Here is a 20,582-nt window from a genome sequence, read left to right on the forward strand (position 1 = left end):
TATTGCTATGAATTTATACTGCATATTTGAGATTTCTAAACAGCAAGCTTAAGCAAAAAGGTAATTTATGGATTGAATATTTTAAGCTTTGAGTTTCTCCTAGCTGTAATAATCATGCATAAACTCAGCTAATTATGATCATGGCAGAGGGATAGGGAAGTTAGAAACCCTAAGTGAGATTGAAAGCACACAGAAGTTTAAAATAGGCCAACAATGTTGAAAATATTGTCAATAATGCAATAATTGACGCCAAATTACCAAAAATTTCAGTGATGTCAATTGAGTTGAATAGGCGCCAGTGACTTCCGGGGTATGAATTCAGTCTTACATGAATCATGTGACAAATACAGTTTTATATTAATAATAATAATAATAATAATTGTTATTAAAATCACATGATCATTGCACAGAACTGCTGATCAATTGGCTGCAACACCTGTAGCTGTTATGAAAAGTGTCACGGCAAATTTGCGGTTGACCTCATTTGGAGACATGATTTATTGCTCTGGTTGAATGATGGAGTCCAGGCGAGGCATTGATGATTTTATAAAAAAGGTTTATTATAAAATTAAATAAAAAAGGAGTAAAAAAGAAGCTTCCATCCTGAAAGAATGAAAGGCAAAAGGCTCGTGGCAGAGCAAAAAGGCAAGACCCACTCTAACTAACAGTTTCACAGCTTAAGCTTTTATACAGATAACAGAAAAAGTTCCACCCTGAGGTGAGGAGAAGGACGGGGTCAGATGCCCAACAGTGGAAACGTTTGAGGATGATGAAGACGTGTATATTATGAGGAAGATTGGGCGCCACTCTTATCTATCCTTGATAGTGTGTGTGTTCGTGTGTATGGCCTTCAGCAGAGACTCTGTGTTGCACTGAGTACAATGCGATCTGTACTGTTTAATCTAACATGATTCAGCTGTTCAAAAGTGCAAAGAGTAATGCAGTCATCATGTATTAAAACATGACAAATTGTACACATGAACACACATTTGATGATATTATGATGAATATAAAAATTGCCATAACAAAAGGAACGCGCATCCAATGCGTAAAGACACACAGTGGCTTATCAGGCACTGCTGGAGGATGAGGCGCACAGGAGACTCCGGAGGGAGAGGATCTACAGAAACCAGAACCCCCCTCTCATGAGGTGCTGGGGGAGGGCGGATGAGGTGGTGCGGAACCCCAGCATGCACTCAACAATAAACACCCGTGGACTGATGAAAAATATGGTTTTACTTGAAATTAAATTTTGTAATTTATGTAACGGAAACAGGCGTTGGAAGAGCGTGCAGGATTTATCTATTTCCAATGTAGCAAAGTACTTTTACTTGAAACAAAATTGACAGATTTTAGAAAGTATTCAAAAAAGTCAAAGTACACAAAAAAAAAAACTACTCAATTACAGCAACAAGAGTAAATATAATTTGTTACTTTCCACCCGTGATAATTACTGATAAAATAATAGGCTTTGCTACCTTGATCAACCCATAGACATCATATACAACGCCTCACCACCGGTGGAGAGGTGTGACTAAGCCTGCCATCTTGTGTTCGTGGAGCAGACTGCAGGAGTGCATGGAAATCAACGAAGGTAAGAAGCACTCAACAATCTCAAAGTAGAATTGTACACTGAATTGACCGATCTCCAATTGGTAAGATTTTTAGGTCTGACTCAAAACGTCACTCACACTGATGTTCTTCTTCTTGTTGTTGTGTACAGTAGTTAACATCGGTACTCCTCTGTTATTTATGAAAGGATTGGGCTGACATTTGGTAGGTATTATCTATAGATATTATAATAATAATAATGCATCAATTTTATATAGCGCTTTATCATAGACACAGAATTAAGGGATTATTCCTCCACTCCACACTTAATGGTGGTAAACTACGATTGTAGCCACAGCTGCCATGGGGCAAACTGACGAAGTGAGGCTGCCATAGTGAACCATCAGCCCCTCTGACCACCACCAACATTCACTCACACACGACATTCATACTAGGCAATGTGGGTGAAGTGCCTTGCCACGCCACTGTGGCACCTGGAATTCTCAGTGGTCTCGCATCCAACTACTAACCAGGCCCAGACCTGCTTAGCAGCAGAGATCTTACGAGATCGGGCAATGACAGGCTGGTATGGCCACGATATGTACGCATCGATGCTTCCTGCAGTCAGCATGCCAATTGCACGCTCCCTCAGAACTTAGGACATCTGCGGCATTGTGCTGTGTGATTAAACTGAACATTTTTAGAGCGGCCTATTATTGTGGCACACCTGTGCAATAATGATGCTGCCTAATCAGCATTTTGATATGCCACACCTGTGAGGTGGGATGGATTATCTCTGCAAAGGACAAGTGCTCACTAACAGATTCAGACACATTTCTGAACAATATTTGAGAGAAATGGGTCTTTTGTGTATATAGAAAATGTTTCAGATTTTTTAGTTCAGCTCATGAAAAATAGGAGCAAAAACAAAAGTGTTGCGTTTATATTTTTTTTCAGTGTATATGAGAACTGTGAGTTCACACAAAATTTGATAAGTTTGAAAACATGCACATTTCTCCACGAATACAGCATTATAAACGCTGATGTTTTCACCACGTGTTTATAACCTAATGCACACCTTGGATGTACATGCCGCACTCACACAGAGCCGTTGAGAGAGAGAGTCATTCTTCTTCTTTTGAGTTTCATGGCAGATTTCTACCTATTCCAAGGAGCATTACAGCCACATACTGGGCTGGGATTGGAACGAAATAAGGCAGTTACAGTTTAGAGTCTATCCTAAATTCTTCTAATTATTTTTTTTCTCTGCAAAAACCTAAATAAATTGTTCACTATCTCCTTATCTTCTGCTTTAACTATATTTATGAAATTAAATTGCAGTCACTCTTTGTTCTCTCAACTGTCTCCTTCAATGTTCTTCTTTCCATCTCATATTGTTTACATTCCATCATAACATGTTGTACTGTCTCAAGCCTCCCACACTGTTCACATTTTCCATCTTTATGTTTTCCTATCTTATTAAGTGTCCCGTTTAATCCAGTATGTCCATTGCTTAATTGTGTCATTCTAGTCTCTTCTTTCTGGATTCTTCCTAGTACAATTAACTATAAAGACATGGGGGTATTCCAGAAAGGAGGTTCAACAAACTCTGAGTCTATCCATAAAGTGAGTTAACGTACCCCACGATGGAAAACTCTGAGTATCCGGTTCCATTACAGCTGGTATGAAGTGGGTCAATCAACTATGTAAACCTTGAGTTACTCACGTGCATGAGCGCGATAAAAAGCCATCATGAATGGAGCTACCATAGCAACGAGCCGGAAGAGAGTGATTTATTTCACCCCAATGGAGCTAGAAGTTCTCCTGCAAGTGTGTGGGGAATATGAGCCTATTCTAAAGGTGCGCTCACACCGAACGCGACTTTAGAGACTATATAGTCGCTTAATTCACGATGAGTCGCTTGAATATTGTTGCGCTTTTTGGTCACTTCATCACTTATATATGATATATGATGAAATGAAGATGAAGTGGCCCTGGGATTTAATAGATTGGCCCTTGTTTGGGTTATAAAAATATTGTTCCTGTTGCCATGTGTCAGGCATGGATCTTTTGCTCGAGTGCTTTGACAGAATGTAAATTCACATTTACATTGTTGCAACTTATCAGCTGTCCTTGGAAATTTAAACAAACACCTATTTGTACTGTTTAACATTACTGTAATCATAAATGTACATTGAGTCTTCTGTCTATACAGGTATTGTGATGATAATAATGATGATAGTAATTTCCCCTTGGGATAAATAAAGCACTTCTGATTTTGATCCCCTGTGACCCTGTACAGGTAAAACAGGTGTAGATGGTGAGACAATATTAATAATACTTAATTAATTAATCAAGCAGAACTTTTAATGTGTATCATGTCATTTCATATCCATCGAGTAACATTTAGGTACAATTACAAGACGTGAAAACAAACAGTTGGAATGTAGTTAAACACAATCTATTATCTGTAATTGTAGACAACGCACGACTGATTGGCTAAACAATGCTTCAAGGTCATCTTAAAAAATAATGATTACTAAATGAACTTGCATTAAACTTTAAAAATGAAGCAGAAAACAATGAGATAAGTTATATAATCAACCAGATTACCCAGAAAAGATCAATCAATTTCAATAGCTTACTTTTTGAGCATTTAATGATATTGGCGGGAAGGCGGGGTAAGTTAATTTTTACTCGGTGGGGAACATTGAGTGGAGGTTATAATTATGGAGTGGGTAATTGTACAAGTGTAGCATCAGCCCCTGTTGGTACTGTTGGAGCTGTTGTTGGAGTTGGTAGACCAGTTGTTGTTGATTGAAGAGCTGAGGGATGTACAACTGGGGTGGAAGGTGCTGGTGAATTTGGTGCAGTAGCAGCTGGTGGTGGCTGAGAACCATATTCTGTTGGCAGATTAGTGGGACATTGTAGTCGTGGTGATTGGCTAGTGCCATTTGTTGCTCCATCAGTTTAGTTTGGTACAAAATCAGGTGTTGGTGAAGATTTATCAGCGACAGTGCATGTGGCTTTGTAATCTTTTTTTTAATTTGACATGACAGTCGGTGCAATTGGCGCAGTAGTGCTGTACTATTCTCCAAATATTCTTGAAGTGTCAAATTTGAGGGACATGGTAAAGTAGTTGGTTCGATTGTGGTATCTTCTGTGGTTGCTATTGGCGTAGGCATTTTTGTTGTTGTTGGGATAGACGTTGTTGTTGTTGTTGGCTCAGCAGTAGTTGTTGTTGGCGTGGCAAATATACAGGTTGACGGTGAAAAGACTGATCCAATATCCTCCAGGAACGGCAGGTTATTCATAAAATCAGTGGCATCACACACGTTTGCAGTTCCACAGCCATTAAATGTCGTTGGAACTCCCTGTTTGACAACTGTGGGTTAAAAAAAAAGGCATTTTTGAATATTTTGAAATATGCTATTTATTCATCTTTTCTTTATTGTTTTGGCAACTGTCACATTGTATGATAACAAGGCTTTGAATGGAGGGAAAAGGTCTTTATTACTGCAATAGATGAGACCAAAGAAATCGCATTTAAAGAAACATGAAAACAAGACATTTACATTTGGAGTTGGATTTCATAAATTGAACTTTGTTCCAACTTGTCAATCTCTCACTGGTTAGTTATAGTTTGGTAGGTTGCAATACCAACTTTCCATCTGCAGACTTTAAAATCAAAACAGGCATCTAAGATTCAGAGATACTGGGTAAAGAGTATTTATTTTTCTATATAGATTTTATATTGGTGTCTGTTTTGATGTTGACTTTGGTTTCTTCTTTGTTCATGTTGATTAAAAAAAACTTAAACCCAACCCAAACCTGGGTTGGGTTTAAGATATGTCCCGTTAGTAATAAAGACAAACAACAAAGGTGCAATTAACTGAGGAAGCTAAATGCCTTCTGGAAAGGCTTTGTGATTTCTGTTTACTGGAATGCATTGTCATGCCTAGCATTGATAGGCTAGGTGTGTTCAAACAGATTCAGTATTTCCCTGTACTTTTTTGTTTTATAGTACAATAAATAAAATAAATAAATAAATAAATTTAAAAAAAAACTTATATTTGACCAAACTGAATTACTGAAACCAAAACAATAGGGAAATAAAAAAGAGTCTAATATTTGACATATCAGTAAAAAACCATCAGTAAAATAATTCTGTCTCCGGAAGATGCTGTGTTGAATAATTTACAGAGGCTGGTTTGTAGGACTTAGAAATAGAGGAACATATACAGTGTTTGGTCACATAAAATGTAAATGCTGACCAATTGCTTCGATGCAGGTGTCTTCCTCTCCTCTGCATTCAACTGGTGAACTACAGTCCACAGTGTTGGGCACACAACCAAGGCAACGTAGAGTGTTTTTGGCTGGGACGTTGGGGTCTGAAACAGAATCAGAATATATGCAAATGTGTATAAGTAAAAGATCCTGATGATTTTAGCCAGTAGTTTAATTTTAATCATTTGTACTTACAATCTAACTCGTTTGTGTTGCATTGATCAGTGGAGCAACAACTGACATTTGCATAGACGTGTTTGGGGCCCAAGTTCATGGAGATTGAATTAGCGACGGCGTCTGGACACAAACTAGCAGGCGCACAGTTCCTGTAGATTCTTTGGTTTGCACTGTCATCTGTAAAACAAAGCACACGACAAAATGTTTGTAAAAGACATGCACAGCATGATTTGTATATATGGAAGTGGTAAGAGGGGGATATTCCTACCAGTGATGTATGCTGTCAAACATATGTCCGAATCGGAACAGGTTTGTACAGAGGAAAAACTGCATAGCAGATCATCCTCATTAGTGCAATGCCGACAGCTGATTCCTTCAGCTGTAAAAGAAGAAGAAACAGAGGTAAAACATGATTAGTGACACTGTCTTTAATGTCAAAAAGAATTTAAAAACAGGTTTAAACGTCATTTACCTGTGCTGAAGACAGTCCAGAGAAGAATCACTGAGAGGATCAGCTTCATACTGTATTTAGTGAACAGGTACAAGTGAAGGGAATGTATTTGCCTCTCCTGCACTTTTCCTCTCTACCTCAAATTCAGGTCTGCTTTTATAGACACAACGCTGTAGGTTTTTGGTTTGTCTTAGGTCACACCCACATATCCCTAGCAAAGATTCATAGCAAAGGTATGATTATCTCTTTGGAACAATCAACCTTAAATCTCATTTGTGCTACCTGTATTTTCTTTGGATGCCTTTGAGACACATCATCTTTGTAGGCACACACCTGTCATATAATTATCATATAAGGAGATTAAAAGTCAAATGATCCCTATCTTATTATGTATGTTACATTTTGTAAAAAGATGCTATTTAGTGTACAAATTTTCTATAATTTTGCTTGTTGAGTGTTTGTATTTTCCTGCATTAAAATACCTGTGGGTTTTGCTAGAGACTGTTTTTATGTATCAATTACTAACACATTAACCTTAACAGATTAGGCCACACAGTGCCTGTACAAAGTTGCATTTATATTCCAGAAATAGATTCAAAGATTAACCCACAACAATCAAAGGTTTTTTGTTTTATTTCTTGTGGCATAATATATATGGCTAGGTTAAAAATGCATACAACAAGATAAATTATCTGGGTACTCAAAACTTTTCTTTCTCCACCGATGTGAACGATATGTTTCCAAAGTTTCCTGAGGACTTTTTTAAAATCTAGTTTGGATAAAATGGATAAAGAAAATGAGTGATAAAAGGTATAAATGCGGTATTCATGAGAGCAACGATTCACTCATAGATTATCGGTCTAATGCTAAATAATAAAAGCTTGGTCCTAATTCATGTAAGACATTTCTTTGGTGTCATTTATGTAACATTTTAACCTTTAAACAGACTTAATATGTGGGCATCGTCATTTTGGAGATTTCAACCAATCAGTGTTTACTGAGGATGGAACGATATGTTGTGGGACAAGATATGGTAATATCAAAACGTTGCAAGATATATCGTCTCTAGTACAAGTGGTATCGCAATATTTTGATGTGGGGACGCAAGCCTTTTCATCTCTGCTACATCTGTCCCAAGCAAGCCTGTCTTTTCAACTACTGGATAGTCAATGTTCAAAGGTCTCATTTGCTGCCAGAAAATGTAAACATGCTAATATTGTTGAAAAATAACATGTCCATATCTTAAATCTGGGCAGTGTAGACTGTTATAGTTTATTTATTTATTTATTTATTTGCCATGCAAAGTTCCTATACTATTAGTATACATGATTTTCTTTTAGGTTCACAGGCATGAAATGTCAGTCTCTGTTTTTGTGTTCTAATGGCAGAGTGGCACTTTTTATGCTTTAAATGGGAATTCTATTCACTTGCATTGAAAAGGTACTACCGAAAGCATATGCAAAGTATGCTCAGAGTTAAAGTCAAATAAAAGCATTGTTATTATTCAATCTTTTTGTCTATTTTTCCCTTTCCAACAATATTGTCCCGTATCGTTATCGTGAGCTCTGGCTGTATCATATATCATCCAATCACGTGAACTTTAGATATCGTCCAATCCCTGGCGTTCACATATTGTGTTGTAAATGGACTTGAATGGTAAATGGACTTGATTTATATAGCGCTTTATCACCACACTGAAGCAGTCCCAAAGTGCTTTACATATCAGCTCATTCACCCAATCACTCTCACATTCACACACCAGTGGGACAGGACTGCCATGCAAGGCGCTAGTCGACCACTGGGAGCAACTTAGTCTTGCCCAAGGACGCTTCGACGCATAGTCAGGTACTGGGATCGAACCCCCAACCTCTCGATCAGAAGACGACCCTCTACCACCTGAGCCACGGTCGCCCACGGTCGTTGTCTGAATTGTATTTCTGAAAAAGTATTTCAATACCATGTTTTCGTACCAAGTTACATTTCATACCATTATGGCCCTAATCCAAAGAAGACCACAGGACCATTACAGTGGACAGATGTTGACATTGTTCTTAAGAGGAAATTATCTTTGAACAAGAACTCCATGTTACTATTGACGTAACAAATGTAATGCATTGCGTGTTTGCCCTTTCATTAAAATGCTTTGTTTGATTGAAACCCTTTATTGCTTCATCTGTTCTTCACAATATTTCTCTGGGTTCATGTAACTACAACAACATTTGTATTGGCACTTTCAACTGTTCATGACACGATTGATACGTACAAAAGAGGCCAGACTGGTTGCTCGTCAGAAGAGGGTTAAGAATGTTTCCTCCACACCTGCTTTATAATTACTGGTACGTTGTTCCATTGTCTCTGACTGTAATTACAACATCTATTGTTTGCTTTCCCGTGGTAAGGCCAGCAGAGCTCAAACCACTAAAATCACTAGAATATATTTTTCCTGCTTTATGACCTTTAAGAATGTATTCACGTCTTCCCTTTCCCATGATGAGTTTGAGTAATAAGAAAGTCATATAATGCATTTGAAGACTTTTTTTAGACAATTGTCCTTGTTATTAATGTTATTAATGCATGATGACGCATCTACTTATGTTCAAACAATAGCGCTGCCTCTCTCTATAATTATCTATAATTACACATTACAAAGCAACACATCGAAATCCCATTGCACACATACTTTCACGTATTAGCTCACAGTGACATTTGATTGTGAAACATTATTTCACAATAATAATAAAAACAGTAATAACTCAAACTTAAAAATGGATTTGGATAAAAACAAGTTTTTATATTTGAAAATAAACATTGAAAAATCAATGTGGCCAAATGAACTTTAAAATAATTTAAAATTAATTTCCACAGTTTTCCCATTTCAGAATAATGGAACCCTAAATCCTTGAGGCAATGACAGTCAGCAACTTTAATTACAGCAGCATATTATCTCACTGTTAAAATTCACAAAGGGTTATATGAGTTGTTTGAGAAAGGCTGCTGAGTTCAAAGCAGAGAATATAGTCACCAAAATTCAAGGAACTGACAAATGTTGGATGTTTGGTCTGAAGATACTGCTTCAGTTGGGTTTGGGTTTGGTCCAGAATACATCAGTGAGATGTTAGTCAGGTATGAACCCAGCAGGTCTCTCAGATCTATGGACACAGGTCAGATAGTGGAGCCCAGAGCTCACAGTAAACATGGTGATGCTGTGTTTATTTGTTATGCTGTAAAGAAGTGGAACAAACTGCCAGCAGAGCTGAAGTCAGCATCACATGTGAACATTTTTAAATCAAAGTTAAAGGCACTTTTTTCCTCTACTGCGTATGATTGAGAGAGAGATTTTTGGTCATGTTGTTGATGTAATGTGTTTGATGATGATTTTAAATGTTGTGTTGCCGACTTTAATGTTCTTAATGATTTTAAGTTGTTGCACTTTTTGATCATGTAAAGCACATTGAGTTGCCTTGTGTATGAAATGCTGAGTTTAAAAGAATTCAGCAGTTCATTGTACTATCGTCTCGTCACACCTACGTTCACAAAGCTGCACTTGATGACGTCGGTTTAACTAAAAAGGCACAAACGGGTTGGTGTGTTCTGCTGCTTTTCTTTAATTTGGGTTTTCATCTATTCATGACAGAAATTTCAGGCCATTGTGAGGTAACGGCATCCCTCGGAATAAGGTGGAAAGACAGTATTTTTTATTTTCCTGAATTATGTTTTTCTACCTTTTTGAAAATGTTCCTTTCTGTTTTCTTAAAAAGTTTGTAAATTTAGTTTTTTGCTTTGTGTTGAAGTATTGAAATAAACTAAACTAAACTCACCGCTATGACTGTTTTACTTTATCTACTTCATGCTCTTTTGTTACTGTTAGATTTGTTTAAATCATAAAAAAAAGTACATAATTTGTTTTAAACTTAAAACTAAGCATATGAGTACTTTACCTCTAACTGCCCTTAATTATTTGAAATTTGATGAATAGCAAGTATTGCTAATTATGATGATTGGTCCTTAACATCTGATTAGCCAATATTATACAGCTAGAAAAAGACATGTCGTTGTTCATGTTGAATACAATTATTTCTGTTCAGGTTGTAGATTTATGTAAAGGAAATCCCTTTTCTGAATAATGAATAAACCATAAAACATTTTCGTATAGTATAACATTTATGATCATTAAAAACCTTGTTTTTTTAACAGAAATGATTCCCAAAATATAGCTTGAGACTTTTTAAGTGTTGAAATTTAAATGTAAATGCATTTTCAAGAAATGTGTTTTCACAATGAGGTGTTTGGTTCAGAGGCCAAGGATTGGTCTGTTTGAAATATGAATAATGGGTTTTTGTATCTTATTATTGAATAAGATGATAGATAAGTGTAGTGATGTTACAGTGATAGTGATGAAGGACTAACAAAGGTTTGGAAACAAATGTGCTGTTGTAAAATAAAATAAAATATGTTTATGGTCAACAGGAACAAGTGGCAAATTATTTTGTAACTGCCAACTGGGTATTTTATTTTATTTTTAACTGAACTGTCTGCAGTGTAATCCCCAAATAATTATAAGCTTCAAGTGAAGTCACAAGGTGTTCATACCTGCTTTTGTTCTTCTTCGATCACTTGCTTTTTATTTGCTTCTTATTTTTTTAGTAGGACTTTGTTTTTTCAGCTGTCATTTTTGTTGTTGTTTTTGTTGGGCCCTATTCCAGAGCTTTGGGTGTGAGGCACGCATTTCAACTTGTTCACACGCTCACATGCCACACAATAAATGTTTTCACACTCCTCGACCTATGACCTGGGGTGGGGGGGTCATAGGTCGAGAGGTATAAAAACTTAAACAAGTTGTTTTACAGTTGTTTTAACAACTGTAAAAGTGTTTTTGAAAAGTGCGTATAAATAAAATGTATTATTATTATTGATGGTAATGTGAGATTTTCAATAAATGTATCTTTTTAAAGTGAGAACTCATACTGTAATAAGCCTTTTTCCACACTCAGAAACTTTGCTTGTTCAATCAATAATTGTATTAAAATCCATTTTATTTACAAGCGCTTTTCAAAAACTCAGTCACTTTACAGTTGTTAAAGCAACTACACATGTCAAAAAAAGAAACTGACAACAATAAAGGTAAATACACAACAATCATAAGTGAAAAGCTTGGGAGAAGGAGTGTTAAAGCAGAGGAGGTCTGTCACTTTGATACTGCTTCTCCCATCGGTTTTCAATAGTGCTCGGATCAGCCAAAAGTGGGGTTGGAAATATCAACGGACCGACTGAGCTTGTTGACGTTTTTATCCCTCTCGACCTGTGACCCTCCCCCCAGGTCACGCACGCACAGTTCCATTTGGATACAGTGGGCTGTGTCTTTTTAGCGCAGCAGCCGGTGATATGACCGAAACAAAGTCGTTTTTCTTCACTGTAAAGGCAGGATGCTGAAATTTGCCTCCACAGATTATTTGAAAAAGGTTGTTAGAGTTATTTATGAACAAAAATAGTCATGGAGAGTGCAATGCAATAATATGCCTTGAACAACTTTAGATAATCTAAAACCCATGTCTTATAATATGTGAGCCATATTATCAGTTTATAACTGACATAAAACTGAGCAATCTGTCATTCAAGAAAAAGAAATAAGACATTTTTAGCCAAATTACGGTTTATTCAACTTAATTCATATTTTTGAGTGGAAGGTGAGTGAAAATGCAGTTCAAAGTGCTTTTACAAAGACATCTACCCCATACAAACCCCGTCCACCACACACAGACATGCAAGTTAAAATGACATTGGTACAGAGGATCTAGGTAAGGAGACCTCACAAGGAGCCGTCAGGAGCAGGACACAGATTGTGGGCACAAGGCGCTGAGTCAGAGACCCCAGCACAGCAAAACAGCAGAAGTCATTTACCAACACTGAGGGCCACGAGACAGACAACACCACTGCAGCAATGGCCCATCACTGCCCATGGTGCAGATGGCTCCCTCCAAGTAAACACTGAGACAGTAATCCTAAAACATAAAAGAACAATCCTAAAACTATAAAAGCATGAAAGAAAACAATCCTTAAATGAATGAATAATTAGTTAAAAGCTAATTTGAAAAGGTGGGTCTTGAGCCTGTTCTTAAAAATATGGAGGTTTTCTGCAGCCCTGAGGTGCTCCGGTAGACTCTTCCACAGACTGGGGCCGTGTGTGCGTGTCCTTCCCGTGGTAAGGCCAGCAGAGCTCAAACCACTTAAATTACTAGAATATATTTTTCCCGCTTTATGACCTTTAAGCATTTATTCATGTCTTCCCTTTCAAATGATGAGTTTGGGTAATAAGAAAGTCATATAATGCATTTGAAGACTATGGAAAATTTGGACAAGTGTCCTTGTTATTAATGTTATTAATGCTTGATGACGCATCTACTTATGTTCAAACAATAGCGCTGCCTCTCTCTATAATTATCTATAATTACACATTTCAAAGCAACACATCGGAACACACTGTGCACATACTTTCAAGTATTAGCTCAGTGACATTTGATTGGCATTCAAATGTGAAACTTTAATTTAATTTAAAATTGATTTTCACAGTTTTCCCATTTCAGCATAGCGGAACCCTAAATCCTTGAGGGAATGACAGTCAGCAACTTTAATTACAGCAGCATATTATCTCACTGTTAAAATTCACAAAGGGTTATATGAGTTGTTTGAGAAAGGCTGCTGAGTTCAAAGCAGAGAATATAGTCACCAAAATTCAAGGAACTGACAAATGTTGGATGTTTGGTCTGAAGATACTGCTTCAGTTGGGTTTGGGTTTGGTCCAGAATACATCAGTGAGATGTTAGTCAGGTATGAACCCAGCAGGTCTCTCAGATCTATGGACACAGGTCAGATAGTGGAGCCCAGAGCTCACAGTAAACATGGTGATGCTGTGTTTATTTGTTATGCTGCAAAGAAGTGGGACAAACTGCCAGCAGAGCTGAAGTCAGCATCCAATGTGAACATTTTTAAATCAAAGTTAAAGGCACTTTTTTCCTCTACTGCGTATGATTGAGAGAGAGATTTTTGGTCATGTTCTTGAAGTAATGTGTTTTATGATTTTAAATGTTGTGTTGCCGACTTTAATGTTCTTAATGATTTTAAGCTGTTGCACTTTTTGATCATGTGAAGCACATTGAATTGCCTTGTGTATGAAATGCTGAGTTTAAAAGAATTTAGCAGTTCATATGTTTTAAACTTAAAACTAAGCATATGAGTACTTTACCTCAAACTGCCCTTAATTATTTGAAATTGAATGAATAGCAAGTATTGCTAATTATGATGATTGGAGTCCTTAACATCTAATTAGCCAGTATAATACAGCTAGAAAAACACATGTCATTGTTCATGTTGAATATAATTATTTCTGTTCAGGTTGTAGATTTATGTAAAGGAAATCCCTTTTCTGAATAATGAATAAACCATAAAACATTTTCTTATAGTATAACATTTATGATCATTAAAAACCTTGCGAACTATTCTTATTTATTTATTTTTTTTAACAGAAATGATTCCCAAAATATAGCTTGAGACTTTTTAAATGTAAAAATTTAAATATAAATGCATTTTCAAGAAATGTGTTTTTACAATGAGGTGTTTGGTTCAGAGGCCAAGGATTGGTCTGTTTGAAATATGAATAAATGAATGGTTTTTTTTTTTGTATCTTTTATTATTGAATAAGATGATTGAGAAGTGTAGTGATGTGATAGTGATGAAGGACTAAGGTTTGGAAACAAATGTGCTGTTGTAAAATGAAATAGAATATCTTTATGAACAATAGCCTATAAAGATTATTTGTAACTGCCAACTGGGTATTTTATTTTATTTTTAACTGAACTGTCTGCAGTGTATGCCCCAAATAATAATAATAAGCTTCAAATGAAGTTACAAGGTGTTCATACCTGCTTATGTTCTAGTTCGATCACTTGCTTTTTCTTTGCTTGATATTTTCTCAGTAGGATTTGTTTTTTCAGCTCTGTCATTGTTGTTTTTAGTTTTATAGGGCCCTATTCCAGAGCTTTGGGCGTGAGACACATTTCACACGCTCACATGCCACACAATAAACCTTTTCACACTCTGGAAGTGCGCATGCGTGACCTGGGGGGGGGGTCATAGGTCGAGAGGTATAAAAACCTGAACAAGCTCCTTCACTCTGTTCCACTCGTTCCAACCTAACAGCATTTGCCATGTTATTCCAGAGATCTTTAGTGTTGTAATAGTGTTTTTATTATTATTACACATATTTGGACTTGAGGAGGTGACCAGGGTTTTCCACAGATGTCACTTACGGCCGGTCCGAGCACTTTTAAAAACAGATGGAAGCAGCTCAGCAGCAGTACGGAAGGGCAGTCCTCGTTTCCACACAGCTTACCCCTGGTGGGTGCACGAAAACGACGACTACCTGGGTCTCCAGCGGGCGGAATTTGGACTCTACCCGGGAATGACGCACATATCTGAGCACTTTTGTAAAATGGCAGAAACTGTAATAAAGCAACCAATGTCCTCTGCTTCCTACTCCTGTATTTTCTGTATTTACCTTTATTGTTGGTAGTTTTTTTTTTTTTTTTTTTACTATTGTAGTTGTTTTAACAACTGTAAAGTGTTTTTGAAAAGTTCTTATAAACAAAATGTTTCATTATTATTGATGGTAAAGCGAGATTTTCAATAAAAAGCTTTTTTTCACATTCGTAAACTTTGCTTGTTCCATCAATATTTATAATGCATTTTATTTACAAACGCTTTTCAAAAACTCAGTCACTTTACAGTTGTTAAAGCAGCTACACAAGTTAAAAAAAGAAACTAACAACAATAAAGTTAACTAGGCGAGACCTGTATTTGGCAATTTGAAAATTGGTATTTGCAAATTTGTGGAGAAAAAAATTCATATAATGAAACTGATTAAAAGTACACATTTCTGATTTGTAAAAATTGTTAGAGTGAAAGACATGTGTATTTTGTTTTTGAGTAATGTCCCTTAATGTTGTCGTTTTTACTAATTAAATTGAAAATAATAATGCAGGAAAAACGGACCTTCAATATGACCTTGAGTGAAGGTCATATTCAATATGAGGCGGTTTGAATATTTGTATGAGAGTTATTGTGGTTTTCTATTATGGCGTGCGCCATCTAAGAACGTAAAACATAATTGGTAATTTTCATATTGATTCTTGTTTAGGGTTGGACAGTCATCAGATATGAGGCTGTTTGAACGTTGTATATGAGAGTGGTCTTTCTATTATGGCGCCAGTTGAAAAAACCTGTATGAAAGGGTCAACCAGTTAAAAATCACTCATGAATTTGATGCAAATCCATTGAAAAAAGCCAAGATACAGTATTTAGAATGTGATGGTAAAGGATTTTCCAGTGACATTATAGGCCCCTCCCACTGATCACAGCCTGTTTTTTTCTCCATCAGCGACCTGCTCCCATCTTATTAAGATTCATCTAACACTATTTTGAAGTCATAACAACATATCTTTCCGCTAGAGGTGATAGCATTGGACTCCACTAAAAGCGGCCCCCTCTGAGAATGGGTCTTGTTTAGGGATAGATGTGTCTTAAATATGAGGCAGTGTAAACTTTGTATATTAGAGTTATATGCATTTTTCTATTATGGCGTGTGCGCCATGAACTTTAACCCCTACCTATCATTTTACTGGTAGGTCGTACAGCTTTGGTACAATTAAATTAAATACTCGACTTGAGATTTTTGAAATTTGTACGATGAATATTTGCAGAGACATACAAAATTTGGGATTTTGATACTTGACGCGACCGTGATTTTGACCTTGACATTTTGGTGCCAAACAATGTTGATTGCACACCCTTGACATTGCCCCTATAAGTTGACATATGTGTCATTAGCGCTGCATTGATAGCCTATTAATAGTATAGAGTGGTTGGTCTGCTGGCTGAGTGCGCCAGGCCCCGTGGGTGCCGTACTAAGGTGGGGGTGCCCCGGGTGATTGGGGGCGGCCTCCGTGAGGGGTGGGGGGGCTCTTCTGGCGACATTGGTGTGGGGTGGCCGCTCTTGAGGCGGGAGTCGCCCCCTGGGGGCCGTGGCTGGTGCCCAGCTGCGCCTGGGGGGTGGGGGGTGCCATCGTGCTCCGTGGGGCCGGCAAGGTCTTGGGGGGGGGGGTCTCCGGCTGTGCTGCTTGGCGTGTCCCTGGGGCCCGCGGTGCCGTGTGCCCGTCTGCGCCATCTACCCTCTCCTTTGGCCCGCCATGCAGACGGGCCAGGCTCACACCAGACAGGCCCCCTACAATGACACTTCACTTCACTCCCAGCTGATCTGGCTCGCTCACTTGGTGCACCACACACCCATACCCAACCCTTGGGTGGCTGGACGGTGGGGCTGGGGGTGGAGGGGACCACCGCCCGTGCTACTAAGTAGTGGCACGGGGGGCGGCACTCTCACCTCAAGTTGCCATACCAATCCCTCCAATTTTAATCACACCTCAACATTCCACCCCCGGAGGGTACGACCACCACCTCCACCCTCCAGGGCTATTGCACCACATACACGTATACACAAAGGTTGGATGGGGAGCACCCCTCCCCTCCATCCCCTTTCTTTTAATTGCACCTCATACATTCACTAAACACACACATTCATACAGGGGATAGCAAAGTGACTCTCCATTGGGGAATGGAGAGGCACCATAACAGGGTGGTGGGTAGGTGCACACATTTGGGCCTGTCGGGTGGGGGCCTGGCCCCTCTGTTGATGGCTTGGTCACAAATAGAGTACAAATACATCAGGATGGTCAGGCGTGGCTGTAGGTCTCAGGGTGCGTGGGGGTTTATGGCTGGTGGCTCTCTTCGCGGGGTCTCTCTGGGCCCGGGGCGGCCTGCCACGCTGGTGTGGGAGATGGGCGTGCTGGCGTCTGTACTGGGGTTGGGGTGAGGTTGCTTGGTGCTTCGGGATGATGCTGTTTGCTGGTGGTCGGTGCTAGCTGTTCCGGTGTTTGAGGTCGCTGTCAGCCACCAGGTAGGTCTCTCCTGCTATCTGCAGACCGGTGGGTGGATTCGGGGGCGCCCTTGGCTGGGAGCTGCTGTTCCACACCGCATGTGTGCCATTGGAGTGCCTCCTCCCCACGGTGGTGGCCGCCGGTTGTTTGCGCGCCGATGGGGGGCATTGCCCTGTGGCTTGCATTGTCTGGTGAGTGTCAGGGCCTGGGCTGCTGTCCTTGCACTGTTTGAGGCTGTATGGTCCTGCTGGACTGTGGCCATTTTGTGGGCTGGGGTGGGGGAGCTTTGCCCGGGGGCTTGCCCTTGGGGGTTCCCGGTCCCGAGGGGGTGCTCTTGGGGTCCGGCAGGCTTGGTCGGCTGGCTGAGCCGTTCCTGGCAGGTGTCTTCCAGGGTGGGTGGCGCGGGTCGTGCCCTTGAATGCCTGTGGGTGCGGCGCGGAGTGGCCCCTGCGGAGTGGCCCCTGCTCGGGTGCATATAATTCTCTGGTCTTTGGTGAGAGCAGACGTGTTTTCCTTTGCTCCGATAACATGACCTTGGCTACAGCTGGCTACAGCTGAACAGCCTGAACAGCCTGAAAAACTGGGCCCAAGACTGAAGGAAAATGGTGAAAAAACCGCAGGGAGGCCCTTCAGAACCCAATTCGGGTTTGGAAGAGGTCAAGGAGATGATACGCGAGGGTCTACAAAACCTAACTGCCGAGATAAAGTCGTTGGAAAAGACGCTGGAAAATTCACTGGAAAGACTACAAAGCGAAACAAAGGTACTGAAAGAAAAGAATGAAAGAAATGCTGAAGAGATAAAATTGTTGAACGCGAGGGTTGAACAGCTGGAACAAAAGGAAAGAGAGAAAGATGTCATCATCACAGGCCTAAAGATAAAACCCAGGAGTGACGAAGAAACAAAATCGATTGAACAACAGGTCATTGACTACCTGAAGTCGAAGGACATTGTCCTGAACCCTGACAACATCAACTCCTGCCATCTCCTGCCAAAGAAAAATGATAACAGAGCTGTAAAAATAACCTTCACGAATATAAAATTCAAAGGAGAAATAATCAAGCAAGGAAACAAACTCAAGGGAACGAAGGTGTACATCAATGAAAACCTGACGAAACAAAATGCAAGCATTGCATGGAAAGCACGCCAAATAAAAAAAGAAGGAAAGATTGTGAAGACGTGGACAAAAAACTGCAGGATTTACATCCAGGAAGAAGAGGACGGAAAACCAGTTCTCATCAAAACGATGGACAACTTGGGAAAATACGAAGGATCCACCTAAACAACAACATTACTGATGGTAATCATGGATATGGACCCAGATCTATATAAACACTGGAAACAAAACTCAGACTGTGATTATTTTACGGAGACCGAATTAAATGTGGAAACCAAGAGTAAAAAAGGTCTGTCATTTATTCATTTTAATTGCTAGGTGGTGGGGTGATTAAGGATTACATTAAATTTAAATTCAAAGTGTTTATTGTCATATGTGCAGTTAGAAACACGATTTTTTTTATATACAATGAAATTACTACCTTGCTTATGAACTAAGATATAATAATGTGTTTATACAAGTTAAATCTAACAGTGGAAAATACAACACTGCCAATAAAACTAACAACAGCAGTTAGAAACACGCTTATGAACTAAGATATATTACATTAAAATACTACTTTGCTTGTGAACTGGGATGTGGTGATGTGTTTATACAAGTTGGATCTGATCCCATCATCAGACAGTGGAAAATACAACACTGCCAATAGAACTAACAACAGCTGGATTACCCTTGATGTAGAGACAAAACAAGGTGACATTGTGGATGAAAAGGGAAAAACCTTCCAAACACCTTCGAAAGAGGAACTATTCTTGAACTGGAGGAATGCTAACAACGTCTGGCAGGGAACAAGGCCAACACAAACAAAGATAGAGGACAACACTGACTACAGATGAGAATACACAAAAAAGGACGTTCAGAAGAAATCAAGAATGTTTTGACCAGAGAGACATGTAAACCCATGTAAATCTGCGATGGTAAAACAGGGGACGGGACCCGGATAAGCAAACTGCTTCTCTCGTCTCCTTTTTCGGCATGTACAAAAAATGTAAAAAAAAAAAAAAAAAAAAAAAAAAGTGAATGTAACCATGTCGGAAATAAACTGAATAAATAAATAAAAAAAATACTAGCTGCCGATTCGGCGTGGCTCTGGCCGTCTGCTGGACATGGGCCTTGGCTTCTTCACAATGGGTTTGGGCAGGGGGCTTTCTGGGCCCTTCCCTTGGGGGTTGGGTGTGAGGGTGTGGGTGGGGGGGTGGATGTTGGCGGGGGGCCTTGGGGTTGGGGGTTGGGGTCGGTGGCGGTGTGTGCTGGGTCCTCGGCTCCTTGGGGCTTTCTCAGATGTGTATATGGGAGACGGTTGCTGCCTCTCGGCTTGGGATCTTGGGGGTGTCTGAGGGGTTGCTCGGCCGTGGGGTGGTGGCCTGGGGCTCCTTGATCCCCGCTCTTTCTGCTGGAGACATGATCAGGAATACCTGGGAAGCACAAAAAGACAAGAGTTATCAAGATATTAAATTACACAAAACTAAGACTAATTTAAAAGCAGACTACAAGGACTACACAAGTAATACTCGATAGACCCTGACGATCAATAAGTGGGAAAAACTGTCTGGTGGACACTTAGTGTGTGAAGTAGGATATAAAATCAGTGATTATTTTGGAAATAAATTTGTAAATGATTCCAAGTACAATGCCGCATGTTCAAGTCCCCCTCGGGATACACGTACCTCTGCTTGATCAAGAACAAGTTATTCATCAAATTGACATTATCCCAAGGATCTCACAGTAATGTGGAGTCTTAAACTGTTTGTATGTGGTACTACCACCAGGTGGAGCCACATGGCTAACAGCTCCATCCAGCTCCCATCCAGGATTTCTGCCTTACAATGTGATCTTTCTTAGCTGTATGGTTTTGACTTCACACATGGTTTAGTTATATATAGTGTAGGGGGTCAGAGTTTTTATTTATAAATTAATTTAATTCATTATGATGGGAAACCTTGGGTGTCACTTTCCATTTTGAAAAGATCAACAATCCTGTAAAGAAATTGAAGGAAGGAAGATCAAGGGGTCAAG

General features: G+C 39.3%; 1 protein-coding gene and 1 pseudogene across 1 annotated transcript; both read right to left on the reverse strand.

Moving 5' to 3' along the window:
- Positions 1-2,033: 2,033 nt before the first annotated feature.
- On the reverse strand, positions 2,034-2,151 carry LOC114462750 (uncharacterized; annotated as a pseudogene).
- Positions 2,152-3,896: 1,745 nt separating this feature from the next.
- On the reverse strand, positions 3,897-6,643 carry LOC114462602 (protein psiD-like). The gene is made up of 5 exons (XM_028445560.1): positions 6,488-6,643; positions 6,284-6,394; positions 6,034-6,192; positions 5,826-5,942; positions 3,897-4,936 (listed from the first exon to the last, which is right to left on the reverse strand). The coding sequence occupies exons 1-5, from the start codon at positions 6,534-6,536 to the stop codon at positions 4,245-4,247; spliced, it is 1,128 nt and encodes a 375-aa protein (XP_028301361.1). The 5' UTR covers positions 6,537-6,643; the 3' UTR covers positions 3,897-4,244.
- Positions 6,644-20,582: the final 13,939 nt, after the last annotated feature.

This window comes from Gouania willdenowi, chromosome 4 (assembly GCF_900634775.1).
Source record: "Gouania willdenowi chromosome 4, fGouWil2.1, whole genome shotgun sequence".
Lineage (NCBI taxonomy): Eukaryota > Metazoa > Chordata > Actinopteri > Blenniiformes > Gobiesocidae > Gouania > Gouania willdenowi.